The 15,282-nt window shown below is 42.9% G+C and overlaps 1 protein-coding gene across 3 annotated transcripts in view; it reads right to left on the reverse strand.

The window, feature by feature from the left end:
* Positions 1-222: 222 nt before the first annotated feature.
* The window catches only part of slc7a7 (solute carrier family 7 member 7), a 39,060-nt gene continuing 24,000 nt past the window's right edge, over positions 223-15,282 (reverse strand). For all 3 annotated transcript variants that reach the window (XM_028793632.2, XM_051922306.1, XM_051922305.1), the window contains 8 exons: positions 14,953-15,078; positions 14,702-14,846; positions 14,458-14,581; positions 10,340-10,443; positions 10,158-10,254; positions 9,038-9,187; positions 8,352-8,535; positions 223-629 (listed from right to left, as the gene is read on the reverse strand). In XM_028793632.2, the coding sequence (XP_028649465.1) occupies positions 553-629; positions 8,352-8,535; positions 9,038-9,187; positions 10,158-10,254; positions 10,340-10,443; positions 14,458-14,581; positions 14,702-14,846; positions 14,953-15,078 (1,007 nt within the window). In that variant the 3' untranslated portion in view covers positions 223-552. The remainder of the gene's footprint in view (positions 630-8,351; positions 8,536-9,037; positions 9,188-10,157; positions 10,255-10,339; positions 10,444-14,457; positions 14,582-14,701; positions 14,847-14,952; positions 15,079-15,282) is intronic.

Here is a 15,282-nt window from a genome sequence, read left to right on the forward strand (position 1 = left end):
GATGTTTTGAGGAAGCATAACTTCCAGGTCTTAGCATATAGCAGACTCCTTTGTTAAATCTGTAGATGCATTGATATAAAAGAAAGATTTAAAATACAGGACATTGTCAAACAGGACATTTTTTATCCCCAGCCTTTGGTCTCATAAGCTTCTTGCCGTCACTACGGTTTTGCACATCTGCTTGATTAATTACCTGGAAAGAACTCAAGAATGACACCACAGTTCAAATTTTTAAAAATACTCCCATTTATCTTGAGTGAATAATGATATCTTTTTATATTAAAAATACACTATTGTCAAAAGTCAATACAGTATTCACTTTTCACAACCCTTTCTTCAAAAATCCAGAATATATTAGGCCAAAAAAAAAACACCACAACATTTATACTTTGTTTTGTCCTCGACATCTTAACTTGTCTGTCCTGCTTGAGCTCTGCTGGTCTTGTGTGAGCCGCCTGGCTGTTCTGTGGAGTCTCTCAGGTTTGACATCTCGGGATGACCTCCGTGTGTGTGTGTCTGTGTGTGTGTGTCTGTGTGTGTGTGTGTGTTCCTTCATTCTTTTTTGTCTTCAGTGTCCATTTCTGTCAGCACTGAGAAACACACAAACTGGATGAATCGTGTGATGGATACTAGAAAGAAAAACAAAATCTTTAGTCAAGACATCGAAGCTTAAGAGAGATCTACAAGGACAATATTTATTAAATTAATCTCTCAGGTGTACATCTTCTGTGTTTTCATTTGGCAATTATTAGAAACACATCTTTTATAAAAGGTGAAGTACATATGAATGAATATTTATGACAGACAATGTTACTTTCATTCCAGTCTGGTAACTGATTAGAAACACAGGAGGGTACAAAGGCATCGGCCACAACGTGAGAGCCCATGCATTCCAGACTAATAAGACAGAAAGAGGACAAACACACCAGAATTCAACATATTTACAGTTTCAGGTGTTAAAGATCTGTACAAATGCCACCTCATTTTGTAACTAAAAGAGTTTTTTTGTAGTGCATCGGTCTCCCATTTTAAAACATCTCCATGTTTCCAGTGTGTAGTAATTGTTAGTTTATGTGCGAGTTGCTGTTCCAGTAGGAGGTCACTCACACACTCCGATATACCTCAGGATTGTGCACAAAACAAAACAGGCGTTCAATTAAAAAGACTCTACCTCTCTTACTCACAAAAGCCCCCAAACAATGAAATCATCTGTCAAATCGGCCGTTTCAGTTTCTAAACCGTGTGCCCTCAAGCATCGAATCCCCTGTTTCTGAAACCTGAGGTCAAGTTTAAAACTGACTGCTTACAGTTGAATATCTGCCCTGGAACAAATCTCTGATATAAAAAGTGGTGATAATCACCATCTAAAACGTCACGATATTCTGTCCAACATAACGCTAGTCCTTAGTCGGACCGAAGAGCTCTGTCATTAGCGTCATTTGTGTATTGTGAACATTCTAGATCATTTCTGCGTGCTGTATTTTGTATGCCTTGTATAGTTTAGCACATTATTTACTGGACATTGTTTTATTTCCTCTAGTTTCATTACATATGTCAAATTATTCCCAATTAATTTCACCTATTAAAGATTAAGTGCTGTTTCGCTTAATATATTCTAACAGTTAAAACAAGTGTGAGGTTAAATGGAGGACTACCCTGTCCAGTGTTTCTTGCCTTTGTATCCTTTGCCCATCTGATAAGCTCAGGCCCGGCGCAGCCCTGAGCTTAATTTAGTAGGTTTGAGAATGTCAGTCATTGTCCAATCCGCTGAATCCTAACACAGGGTCACGGGGGGTCTGCTGGAGCCAACACAGGGCGCAAGGTAGGAACAAACCCCGGGCAGGGCGCCAGCCCACACCAAGGACAATTTAGGATCACCAATGCGCCTAACCTGCATGTCTTTGGACTGTGGGAGGAAACCCACGCAGACATGGGGAGAACATGCAAACTCCACGCAGGGAGGACCCAGGAAGCGAACCACAGGTCTCCTTACTGCGAGGCAGCAGCGCTACCCACTGCACCACCGTGCCACCCGGTTTAAGAATGTATAGAAAGCACCTGTAGTAGAACGTCTCTTCCTTGTAAATGTCACTGCGCACGGTTTCACATGGCTGATTACAAATGCCTTCTGCTGAACTTCCAGAGATGTACTCTCACCTGTCTGGTGGTATGCGGCCATTCTTCTTCAATGGTAAAAGCATTTCGCTGCTGGTGTGCTTCAGTGGCCCAGGCCTGGTTTGTTTCTGTTTAATTTATTCATGCTTACGCTGAATTAGCTTATCAAATGGATAAGCATGCTACCTGCTTCAATAACATCAGGCTCAGGATGAGTACAAACGTTGTTTAATTCTACTAAGTAGAACGTCAAGCACAGCTCAGAAGCCAAGTGTCTTACTGCAGACTGGATCCATGCAAATTATCTCAGCATTGTCAGTAACACACCTCAGTGCTGAAGCTTGATGTTACTATGAATCTGGAGTTACACGTCTTCTGCACCACTTGCATAAAATCACAAAACTCTCTCCTTGTCTTCCCTTCTTAGATGCTCAAGTGATTTGCCCATCTTCAGTCCATTGCTCTACGTCATTCCTTGACAGTCTTCCCTCACATCAAATTGAAAAATAAACTGACGATCAACTGTCATTTTACATGACTCAACTAAACTAACTTCCTGCTGGGTACAGAATGATCTAGAACACTCTGATATTAAGTCACATATCTGGTAATACCAACACTCTAGAATCGGGGTCTTCACTGCACACCGCTCTTTTCCTCATCGTACAGTTTAATGAGAAAGCTCTTGGTGAACATCCTGAAGGAACTGTATATCCCGCTCCTGAAACGCTGTCTCTAGGTCTGTGTGTGAGGTTACGTGAAGCTTACAATTGAACTGGAGTCCTGCTTCTTGACGACTTCATTTTTGATCTTTATGAATTATTATCTGCTGCTTCAGTAACGTCATTTCCGTCGTGCACTCATCTGTTCTTGATAATGTGTTCTGTCCAGTGTTCACCTCACGGCGGCTAGTAACTAAAGTCTTGATATGACTTTTAGTGTAGAAGCAGATATTTAGTACTTGTGGGCTTTTTCAATTTAACATTCATTCATTCATCCATCCATCCATTTTCCAACCCGCTGAATCCGAACACAGGGTCACGGGGGTCTGCTGGAGCCAATCCCAGCCAACACAGGGCACAAGGCAGGAACCAATCCTGGGCAGGGTGCCAACCCACCGCAGGACACACACAAACACACCCACACACCAAGCACACACTAGGGCCAATTTAGAATCACTAATCCACCTAACCAGCATGTCTTTGGACTGTGGGTGGAAACCGGAGCGCCCGGAGGAAACCCACACAGACACGGGGAGAACATGCAAACTCCACGCAGGGAGTAACCGGGAAGTGAACCCAGGTCTCCTAACTGCGAGGCAGCAGCGCTACCACTGCGCCACCATGCCGCCCCCAATTTAACACTATAATGTAATTATTTTGCGCCATTAATTGTCTTTTTGTTTGTAAATGCTGCAAATAACAATACTGTAGATAAATTAAAAACTGACAGAATGAAGCTCTCATTTAATTTTGGCTGATCAGTCTACTGAACCCTAATGTGATGTGGGAGACCCTCTGTGACGAGACCCTGAATGTTGCTGAGGGCAGTGTTGGTGTTGCCGGTGTTCCCAGAAGGAGATATTTCATCTCTTAGGGCACCGTGGCTATTATCACGAGGAGTCACACCGCGTGGCTTGATGACAACTCCGGTCTGTACTGGGAACTGAGAAGGATGGCTGTGACGACTCTGTGGGCAGATAAGAAGGCGTTTGTTAGAGGAAGCTGTGAGCATGTGACACACCATATATGGTCTAGTGACCCACATCCTGCTTACAGAGGAATCACAACATTATGCAAATCCAAATCTGTTCCTCAGAGAGTGGCAGTCAGGGCGGGTGATGAAATGGTCCTTGCAGATTACGCTGAAGTTGTGACCTGCTGGGCTGGCTACCTTGAGCAGCTGTTTAAAGCTGATCCTCCAGCTAGGACGTTGGATATCTCTTGGTCCACAGTTCTTGAGGCTGATCCTCCATTTAGCTGTGAACCACCCAGTCTCACTGAGACTGCACAGGAGGTGAACCAGCAAAGGGAAGGAAAGGCTGCAGGGATCTGTGGTATCCGGGGTGAACTTCACCAGGCTGGTGGTAAGGCTGTCCTCCTGGCATTGTAAGCAATCTTTGCTTCCATTTGGGAGACTGGCATCATCCCAACTGACTGGAAAACGGGACTTGTTGGCCCTATCTGGAAAGGGAAGGGTGATCGCCTGCATTGCAGCAACTACAGGGGGATAACACTGCTGTCAGTGCCGGGTAAGGTCAGAGATCCTGTTGCATTTGACTGTTTTTATGTTCGCATTGAGTAGTCAGGCCTGTGCCTCCATCTGCAGGGATTTTTTTTTCTGGTGGTTTGGTATTTCTGCATATTTTCTCATGGTTTTTGCCTTTATTTTAGAATAAAACATTGTAACAAGAGTGCAACTCAATCAAACAAATAAAATAAACATTGCAAATACAATAGTGTGCTTCAAAATTAATCCAAACAAAATAACTTTTCTTCGTTCTACTAATCAGAACAGAGCCTGTTTGGGTCTTTGGCTGACATTCTCTATCAGCTTGTTTCGAAGGCTCCATCTTTTTTGGCAGCACCTTTGTACAGAGTAGCACATACTGTATACTGCATTATTTTAACAAACATCATCCATTTTAATTTATAGACCTGCCTTGGAGTATCTACAGTGGGTATAGAAAAGAATCCCCCCCTTCAAAATATTCCAATTTTTTTTTTTTTTTTGCTTTACAGTCTTAAATGAAAACACACAAACCAATATTTTTTCCAGCTTTACTTACCCAATGCAATCTATAACATCCAAGTTTAGAAGAATTAAAAAAAAAAAAATACTGAGATTAATAAAGGGTGTCCCAACCCCCCCAAACACAAACACACTCAACTCATTCTCTCCTTTCCACCAGATGACCAGCAGGTCTCAACCCGCATTTCAGACTGCCTTGCTGATATCTCCTCTTGGATGACTTCCCACCACCTCAAGTTGAATCCCAGCAAGACTGAACTCTTGTACATCAAAGGCAACTCATCTCCGAATCTTGACCTTGCAGTCTCTTTTGACAAATCGGTTATCGTCCCCTCAAAAACGGCAAGAAGTCTTGGTGTCACTCTAAATGAAGACTTGTCTTTTTCTCCACACATCAGCAACCTCTCCAGGTCCTGCAGATATCTTCTTTACAACATCAGGAGAATCCGCCCCTTTCTCACTACAGAGGCTACTCAGCTTCTCGTCCAGACCTTGGTCATCTCTAAGCTGGACTACTGCAACTCTCTGATGTCTGGACTTTCACTAAAGGCAACACGACCACTTCAATTGATCCAGAATGCAGCTGCAAGACTCATTTTTAATGTTCCCAAATTCTCACACACTACACCTCTGCTGCGGAACCTGCACTGGCTCCCTGTGGCTGCCCGCTTCAGGTTCAAAACCCTAACACTTGCCTTTAAGGCCAACACTGGAACTGCACCACCTTACATCTCAGCACTGGTTAAGCAGCGTGTCACTTCTCGCTCTCTCAGAACATCAAGCACTGCTCGTCTCGAACCACCCTTACTTAAAAGAAGAGGACGACATGCATCAAGACTCTTTGCAGTGTTGGCTCCTCAGTGGTGGAACGAACTTCCTCTTGCTGTACGAACAGCGGAGACCCTCACTGTCTTCAAACGTCGTCTGAAGACACACTTCTTTAAACAGCACTTGGGGGACTAAAGTCCCCATACTTTTTTCTACCCTTTTTCTCTTTAAAAAAAAACAAAAAAACAATTTGTACTAAACTTACTATTTTCTTCTAGCATGGTTTTGTGTACAACTTGGTCAGCGGTAACTTGTTTAATGACAGTAGATTTAATCCTAGCCTTAAAGACTGAAGAACAGTTGTAGACTACTAAGCACTGTTGTAAGTCGCTCTGGATAAGAGCGTCTGCTAAATGATGTAAATGTAAATGTGTAAGTGCCCACCATTTCCATTGCAGACTCTGGTTACTGGCTTCCTTCCACCTGTACTCAGTGTGATTAGTGAAGCCGTTCCTGGAACATTCCGCCCCTTGCCTGGTAGTGCAACTGACAGCAAACAACTGACTGTGGGTGGGAAGCCACTTTCAAAAGATCTCCGGGATAGAGCTGTGCATAGACATAAGGCAGGAGATGGAGACAAACAATCTCAAAGGCTTTAACAATCCCAAGGAGCACAGTAAAGTCCATAATAAAGAATTGGCAAGGGTTTGGTACTACTAGGACCCTCCCTAGATCCAGCTGTCTCTCCAAACTGGTAAGAGAGGCTACCAAGAGGCCGATGGCCACTTTGAAGGAGTTGGAGGATTTTATGGCGAAGAGTGGTCATTGTGTGTATGTGACAACAATTTCACAAGCGCTCCACAATTGTGGCTTGTTCGGGAAGGTCGCAAGGAAAAAGCCACTTCTTAAGAAAGGCCACATTAAGGCTCGTTTGAGCTTTGCCAGAATACACCTTGAAGATTCTGATGCCAAGTGGAAAAAGGTCTTATGGTCAGATGAGACCAAAATTGCACTATTTGGCAACAATACCAAACGGTACACCTGGTGGCAATCCAATGTAGCTCACCATCCACAACACACCATACCTACAGTAAAGCATGGAGGTGGCGGCATCCTGTTATGGGGGTGTTTCTCTCCCACAGGGCCTGGGACTCTTGTTAGGGTAGAAGGAAAAATGGCTGGGGCAAAATACTGTCAAATTCTTGAGGAAAACCTGCTGCCCTCTGCCAGAAAGTTGAAGATGGGCAGAATGTTCACCTTTCAACATGACAACGAACTGAAGCACACAGTAAAATTGACCACACGGTGGCTGAAGGAGAAAAAAGTGAATGTCCTCATGTGGCCCAGTCAGAGCCCAGACCTAAATCCCACTGAAAATCTGTGGAAAGATTTGAAGATAGCAGTCCACCAACGCTCACCATCCAACGTGACCGAACTTGAACAGTTCTGTAAAGAAGAGTGGGCAAATATTGGTCAATCTAGATGTGCACAGCTGTTAGAGAAGTATCCCAACAGACTCAAGGCTGTCATTAAAGCAAAAGGGGGTTCAACAAAATAGTGATCCTTTATTAATCTCAGTATGTCTTGTTTTTTATTTTTTATCATTCTTCTGAACTGTAGCTGTAATATCTTTCACTTGGATGTTACAGATTGCATTAAGTAAGTAAAGCTGGAAAAAAATATTTGTTTGTGTGTTTTCATTCAAGGCTGTAAAGCAAAAACAAATGGGGAATATTTCGGGGGGGGGGGGGGGTCATTTCTTACCCACTGTACATACGGACAGCTTTTATCCAAATTAAATTGCCATTTACCTGTGAACTGATTCTTTTCAAAATGCATCTGACTTCGGACAGTTAGAATATACAGTGTGCTTAAAACCACCATGTATATTTGTAAACGTTTGTATTTATTGCATTGTGTCTCCATTTAGGTTTTCTGTTTGTTTTGCTTTTTTTCAGATTTCCAATTATTGTACAGCACGTTGAGCTTGTGAGTGGATGTGTGCTTAATAAGAATAAATTGAATTGAATTGAGTAAATGATTAAAAAAGATAAACCAACCCCATCTGCTGCCCACTACCCCAGCATGTTCAAACCTTTTCCGCGTTTCTCGTCTGTTCACATGCACGTGACCCGTTTGCTCCTACCTACTTTCTCTAAAAAGCAATGGCCAGATATGTACGGGAAGTGGTCACGGATTCAGCAGTTAGTTACACAAAGTGGCCACTCAGTTTACAGTAAGGCAGAAAACCTGTAAGAAGGAAGTTTGACATTTAAATTTAAAGTAAAAAATAAATAAAATGAAACTATTCAGAAATTACATGAACGTAGGCTACAGCTGGAAATAAAACAAGAAAGGATGTCTTCACCTAAAATGAGAAGCGAGCGTATTTACTTTGAGAAGAGGGTGGGCTGTCATTTGGAGTTATGAAAAATCTTTGACAGCAGGTAAATATCAAGTGGTCACGAATCAGTCCCTAAGCTAAAGGGTCTTTGTTTTTATTGATGTGTCTGTGTTCTTTTCAGGATTCCTCAAGAGTATGAGTGATTATTTGGTGCAGGAACAGAATTAATAAATAGAAGCAATTTGAATGTAATATTTAAAGAATTAGGAAGTGAAAGAAAAAATCAAGATGGAGTGGTAGGGTTGCCTATGATTCCTAATCAGACAAAGGAAATGCTTTTATCATACCAACACGCAGATCCCCGCTTACTTACCAATGGCTTTGCGTAGGCACTTTGGTCGCTTGTGGACTGGGATGTAGCAGCAAATGAAGTAAACTGGGATTCCAGACAGAGCAATTGCAATTCCGATTAATGAGTTGATGGTATCACTGTATAGTGGAACAGCAACCAGGAATATTGTGCAGAAGCAGAAAATGATTGGGAAGACAAGACTGAGCTGTAGGGAAACAGAAAAGCCCCAACATGACTTTGTGTGTGTGTTTATTCACCTGATGCACAGTATCATTCATATTTCAACTCATTTTCTTTCTTGTTTAATTATTGCAAAGCAGGCTTTTGACACTTTGTATGTTATCACTTTTCAGTAGAACTTGTAGTGATGATCTGCACACAAGGTGATATTGTTGGCCTCAGCAGAAGAAATGAGTTTTCTTTACAGGATTATGGGTGTAGAAATAGAGCTGATACTTTTCTGGATTCAGAGAACAAGATCAAAGTAGTTTGGGCATATAGCTGGCACTTTACAAAAAGTTCTGAAGATAACTTAGCCAGTGGACTGGAAATTTTTCTTGGTGGGAAAGTAACTGTTGCTGTGCCCTCACCTTGTTGCTAACACAGTCCATACCAGGGCAGGCAGTCTAGAAGCTGGATATATTAATGTCATCAATCAAGCATATTGTATAGTCCCAGTCCGACATTCAGTGATTATACTGTCTTACCTTAAGTGGCCGTGGTCTGTTGGGTTCCTTCCAACGAAGGTACAGCTGCCCAGCAATTGACAAGCCCACAAAGAACCAGTAGCTGAAGCTGTAATAGTTAATAAGCTGGAAGATGTCCTCCACACAAAGATATACAAGCGCCATCACACCCTGTGGACAAAGCAATGGTTAAATGATATGGAGGCTAAAGGGTCCTTGGCCATGCATCTGGAACTGACTCCGCTGGAATAGGTAAGCATTTATACGCTTTCTGTGCAATCTCACTTCATCGTTTCAGGTGATAGGTGGGACATGTTGTTGTCACAAAGGCTTTAGTACTAGGGTGTTGTACCGTGTTAGCTATTATGAATGTAGTGAGAAGTCGAGTAAAATGACCCCTTTTATTGGCTAATTAAAAAGATTACAATGTGCAGACTTATGAGGGCAATTCAGGCCCCTTCTTCAGGCAAAATGTAATATAGAAAGTGGAGTTCCCTGTGTTTATATACACACTAGGACATATAACAACAAATAAATAAATAATAACAAATAAAACCTAAAGGTTTTCCAATGCTCTCACTGTCCTACTGTGTATATAAACACAGGGAACTCCACTTTCTGTATTCCATTTTGCCTGAAGAAGGGCCCTGAGTTGCCCTCTTAAGCCTGCATGTTGTAATCTTTCTAGTTAGCCAATAAAAGGTCTCATTTTGCTTGACTTCTCACAAAGCCTTGAAATAAAGGAATCTTCATAGCCAAGGTAAATAATCTGCATTTTCTTTTTCCTGATACCCAAGAACATTTTGCATCCACAAGAGTAAGAGTATAAAGTCCTGTCCTGGGCTTCATATGCCATAGTGTCACACTTTTCTTAGCCTTCAGTCTCAGGTCTCACCCACTTGTCCTACCTGGGGTCTCCTGTCTTATAATAATAATTCACTTCAGCATATTCTTAGTTAACACACATCATTGACTGCACGCTCGGATCACTTAACACACATTAGCATATCGTTTAGAATACAGCAACAATAAAGTACATAGCCTGGAAGTGTGTGGTCTGATTTTCAGCATACTCGCCAGCTGCCTTGTCTCGGCTCAACTACCATTCTTTCTTCCTTCCTTCCTTATATTTTGTACTCACATTGAAGAGAAGTGCAGGAATCGGAGTAAATCGATGAACGTGGATCATGCACAAGCTGTCGGGTAGGTGTCCTTCACGGGACCCAACAAAAAACAATCTGGAATTTACAAAGACAACTGTCATTTCTACAGTACCACCAGAGCTACAGTATATTCAACCTTTGACACAAACACACAAGTTACCTTGAGGCTGCCAGTATTGAAGCATTAAGCCCTCCAAAGCAGGATAGGGCAACAGCCAGTGGAATGGTCCAGTTAAAAATGCCAAAAATCTGGTCAGCAAAAGTCTAAGAAAGACAGAAGAAAATGGTTTTATTCACTGTGGACAGGGCTGCCACTAATGAAGAGAGAAAATGAAGGCTTCCCTTGGGCCTCATGGCTATGCAGTGAAATGCTGAAGAGACACGTTCCCATTAGTTTGTGAATTTGATCACATTAGCTATGAAATGCTAAAATGGATGTCATTACCACACCTAAATCAGAGGAGGGTGAGCTGGGACTTGCTTTAGTTAACCTCTGCCCTGACTAGAAGTATACCGAGTCAGCCCGTTGTATCGGTACAGTTTGTTCTAAATTCAAGCTGGGGGTGGCGGCATATATTAGTCCACATATTCAAATATGTTGTATGTACGGTCAATTCCACTTTTTATTAATTAGTTTGTAATGTAAGGATTTAGTTGTGTTCAAATCCCAAGTCCAGATGGAGTTTGCATGTTCTTCCAATGTATTATCTGTGTTTTCCTACAATATCCCCAAACACATGAAGGCAAAGAGCAAATTAAGGTCGGTTGTTGCTGGGTCTGGGACCTCCAGCCATACCTTCTTCATCTTTCGGCTGCTCCCGTTAGGGGTCACCACAGCAGATCATCTTTTTCCATATCTTTCTGTCCTCTGTATCTTGTTCCGTTACACCCATCACCTGCATGTCCTCTCTCACCACATCTATAAACCTTCTCTTAGGCCTTCCTCTTTCCTGGCAGCTCTATCATTAGCATCCTTCTCCCAATATACTCAGCATCTCTCCTTTGCACATGTCCAAACCAACGCAATCTCGCCTCTCTGACTTTGTCTCCCAACCGTCCAACTTGAGCTGACCCTCTAATGTACTCATTTCTAATCCTGTCCATCCTCATCACACCCATGCAAACCATAGCATCTTTAACTCTGCTACCTCCAGCTCTGTCTCCTGCTGTCTGGTCTGTGCAACCATCTCCAACCCATATAACATAGCTGGTCTCACTACCGTCCTGTAGACCTTCCCTTTCACTCTTGCTGATACCCGTCTGTCACAAATCACTCCTGACACTCTTCTCCACCCATTCCACCCTGCCTGCACTCTCTTTTTCACCTTTCTTCCTCAATCCCCATTACTCTGTACTGTTGATCCCAAGTATTTAAACTCATCCACCTTCGCCAACTCTACTCCCTGCAACCTCACCATTCCACTGACCTCCCTCTCATTTACACACATGGATTCTGTCTTGTTCCTACTGACCTTCATTCCTCTCCTCTCTTGAGCATATCTCCACCTCTCCAGTGTCTCCTCAACCTGCTCCCTACTCTTGCTACAGATCACAATGTCATCAGCAAACATAATAGTCCACGGGGACTCCAGCCATACCAAAAGCCAAAAATTCAAAAATGACACATGTCCTTGAAAATGAATGTTAAAAGCTTCTTATAGTGGTAGGCATCACTCAGTACCTGTTACTGGACCTGTGAGGAAGTATTGCTGCACCCAGCAGACACGTAAGGTGGAAGGCAGCAGTCTGCATGCTTTTGGCAGGGTGGGCAGAACTTGATACTTGAGTGGCAGCAGAAGCCCTTCTGACAGGGAAGGAAAACTGGGCTGTGCCTTGGAAGGATTTGGAAAAGCGAGCATTTAGAGAAAAAGTGTACATACGAGACCCATGCAGCGGTTACTGCCTGCTTTGGTCTCAGTGATGCTGATTGTTGCTACGATGTCGCGATGTCCCTGTTAGAGGACCACTGCCTAACCTTTGAACAACATGCTTGTACCTTTTGTGCTCTTGCATAAGTAGAGCTATAGCGCACATCTGTAGTAAGGTGACAAGCTGGTTCAGGGCGTGAAGTTACTTTAATCCACATGGTCAGATAACCATTTTAGTGTTGCACTCACAACGTCCAGGTATTTATGTGTCACGACAAGAGTCTGCTCTGTGTAATGCTGGTCAGATGTACAAAGTGACATGGCTTTTCTTGGTAGCTTTGTGCTTCCAATGCATTTCTAACAACAGGAGCAACAGGAAACATTTTATATGAGATTTCAGATTCTTCAGTGTGTGCTCGGAAGGGCAAAGACCTTTTTAGTTACGGTTCATTTTCGAGTTGTGAATGTTAACGTTTTGTTTTTTGTGGCAGATGATTACATAAACAGAAGACTTGCAAAAGACGTTTTTGTGGGGACAGGTGCATTTTCAAGTTTTTTTGTTTTGAGGCAATTTGCCTTCAGTTTCCAGGTACTGGTTCAACCAGTTAACAAATGCTATTTGAAAGTTTTGTTTTCATCATTCTGGTATTTGACTCTTGCTATTTTGTTTTTGACTTGCTCTTCGTCTTGGCATTTGTTTTGCACATTTTTAGTGAACGACTCCATGCAGTTCTTTCCTGACAATGATTACAGTAAGCACTCCGGAATAGCATAGTAGGGTTATGGGGTGACTGGGGGCTGACTAAAATGAGTACAATAATATGTTTCAGCAAGGTCAACATCTTTTCAGTGAAGCCAATAGAGGATACAGCAGGTTTTTTTGTGAATGAAATTGGCAGTGTCTACAAACTTGGTGATGGGGACAACAAATAGTGTGCTGTTTATATGGATCTTCTTGTTTACAGTGGCTCTGCTCATTGTACTCAAACAACTTATTTAACACAATGTAGCGGACAGCCGGCTGCTTAACCCAGTCGGGACGTCCAAAGAAGAGAAGGATGGGGGAAAGCAGCTACCGCAGGACACTGCCTCACCCAAAACGCCAGATGGTGATTTCCCTGCAGCATAGCAGTGCCCTGGATTCCTGCAGGGCACCATGGGATTTGGAGTTCGGCTTCTCAACCCTGCTGGATACTGTGGATGCCACCAGGAGAAACTGCAGGGGGGACATGGGGACTTGTATCATTTCCATAGCCCAGAAGTACGACTCACGGGGATAGAAGTTCCGAAGTACTTCTGGGCTGACAGAAGACTCGACTTCTCCAGCTGACCCGTGAAAGTCACATGGACAGAAGAACTGAAGCACTTCCAGGTCAGACACTATATAAAGGACTGTTGGAGACTCAGCAAGTGAGCCGGACTTGGGAGGTAGAGGACAGAGCATGGTGGGAGGTGTGGACGAGAGATTTGTGTTGATTTATTGTGTTTATTATTATTGTATTGCCGGTTTATGGTGGCAGAGGTGCTCCAGGGCACTACAACAAGGAGAAAAATAATTAAAAGCCTTCTTGGTGATTTTACCCTGGGTTCAGTATGTCTGTCTGTTGGGTTGAAAGGGGCAACAGCGGCCCTTAGCATCTTACAAGAATATGTGAATAAAGTCAGGCTAGTGCACACGTGAATCGTCATTCGGGTGGGCAGACATGCTTGGGTGAACACAGGCACCTTAGACCAGTGCAGTAAAATGTGACCAGCTTGCTGAGTTGATGGGTTCTGAACTCCTAGCTAGAGAGTGTGGGGACGTGTCAGGAACATCCTAACTCTACTCAGTTGATCAAATGCGAAAAATGAAAGAAACTAGCAATGACAAAATTGGGAAAAATGTTTAGATACGTATTTACCATGTTACCAAAGGGTCAAAAATCTTAATGTGCAGGAGTATTAGGTTCTAACCATAAATAAACGTAAGCACTAAGTTAACAAATGTGAGGGGATTCACTGAGGTGTGCAAATTTCTTTATTCTCTCCATACTGTTTGTGTACATATTTCACTTCCCAAAAAGGTTATCCCCTCTGGACAGACAGGAAATGAACTTGGATCTGCAAGAAAAGCCAAAGGAGCACTCAAGTGACGTATCCAACTTCGGACTATTGTGGTGTCTCATCTTCATTGGTTAGCCTGGTTTTTACATGACATGCACCACTTCTTCTAAGTGCTGTCATCATGCTATATGTTACTTTTTTTAGGCCAACTGTCACAATGATGTCGTTATATTCTATACTTGGTCACTCTCAAACAGAGTGCTGGATAAATCCAATTTGGTCAGTCTGTTCAAACTACACTACACTGTGGTGATCCATCTTGGCCACACACATCTACAGGATGACATCAAGAACCCTGCACACTTACCACCGCCACAGCGTCACTATTTAGGATGGATGGAATGTCCAAGACACAGTAATAGGCCACATTGGTGAGGAGGTAGATGATGGTCACGATTGGCATGGAAATAGCAATGGAAAGTGGAAGATTCCTGAAAAGTAGTAACACACATTTGACTTGAAGCTGGGCAAGACATTAAGGAGTCAGGTAACATATAGTGCTTTTACTAAATAGAACCCCCCCAACCCCCTAAAATGTTGGTATCTGTTACCTCTCTGGATTTTTGATCTCTTCTGTGACAAAGTTGAGAGTATCCCAGCCGGAGTAGGAGAAGAGCGCAGAGTATAGTGCCAGTGCCATGTTGCCAGCATCAAGAGATGAGCCTTCAAACATGTTGTCAAAGTTCTGAGTGTGCCCTGCTCGAGATACAGGCTCCACATTAATGTCAAGGAGAGTATTACCATTCAAGAAAGAAAGAAAGAAGTAAGGCAACGCCTTTTCCCATCCCTCATTTGCTCTCACCTTGGCCAAGCCTCACTATTCCAGCAATGATGACTGCTATTAATGCAATGACTTTGGCATAGGTGAACAGGTCCTGAACCCTGGTCCCCCATTTCACATAGGCACAGTTCACAAAGGTCAGCAGACCTGAAAAAACACAGAAAAAGAGGGCATCTTAAAGAGCAGTTCAGCAGAGCAGAGACAGTGCAGTTGTGTCATTTAGGGCGTCTGAAATGGCATCCCTCTGTCAACATAGAGTGCTCCGTTTAAGATGTCATCACTTGTTGTATTGGGGTGAAAAACACTGCCTTTTACAGTTGTTAAATAACACTCATATTTAATTAGTGTGAT

The sequence above is a fragment of the Erpetoichthys calabaricus genome, chromosome 2 (assembly GCF_900747795.2).
Source record: "Erpetoichthys calabaricus chromosome 2, fErpCal1.3, whole genome shotgun sequence".
Lineage (NCBI taxonomy): Eukaryota > Metazoa > Chordata > Cladistia > Polypteriformes > Polypteridae > Erpetoichthys > Erpetoichthys calabaricus.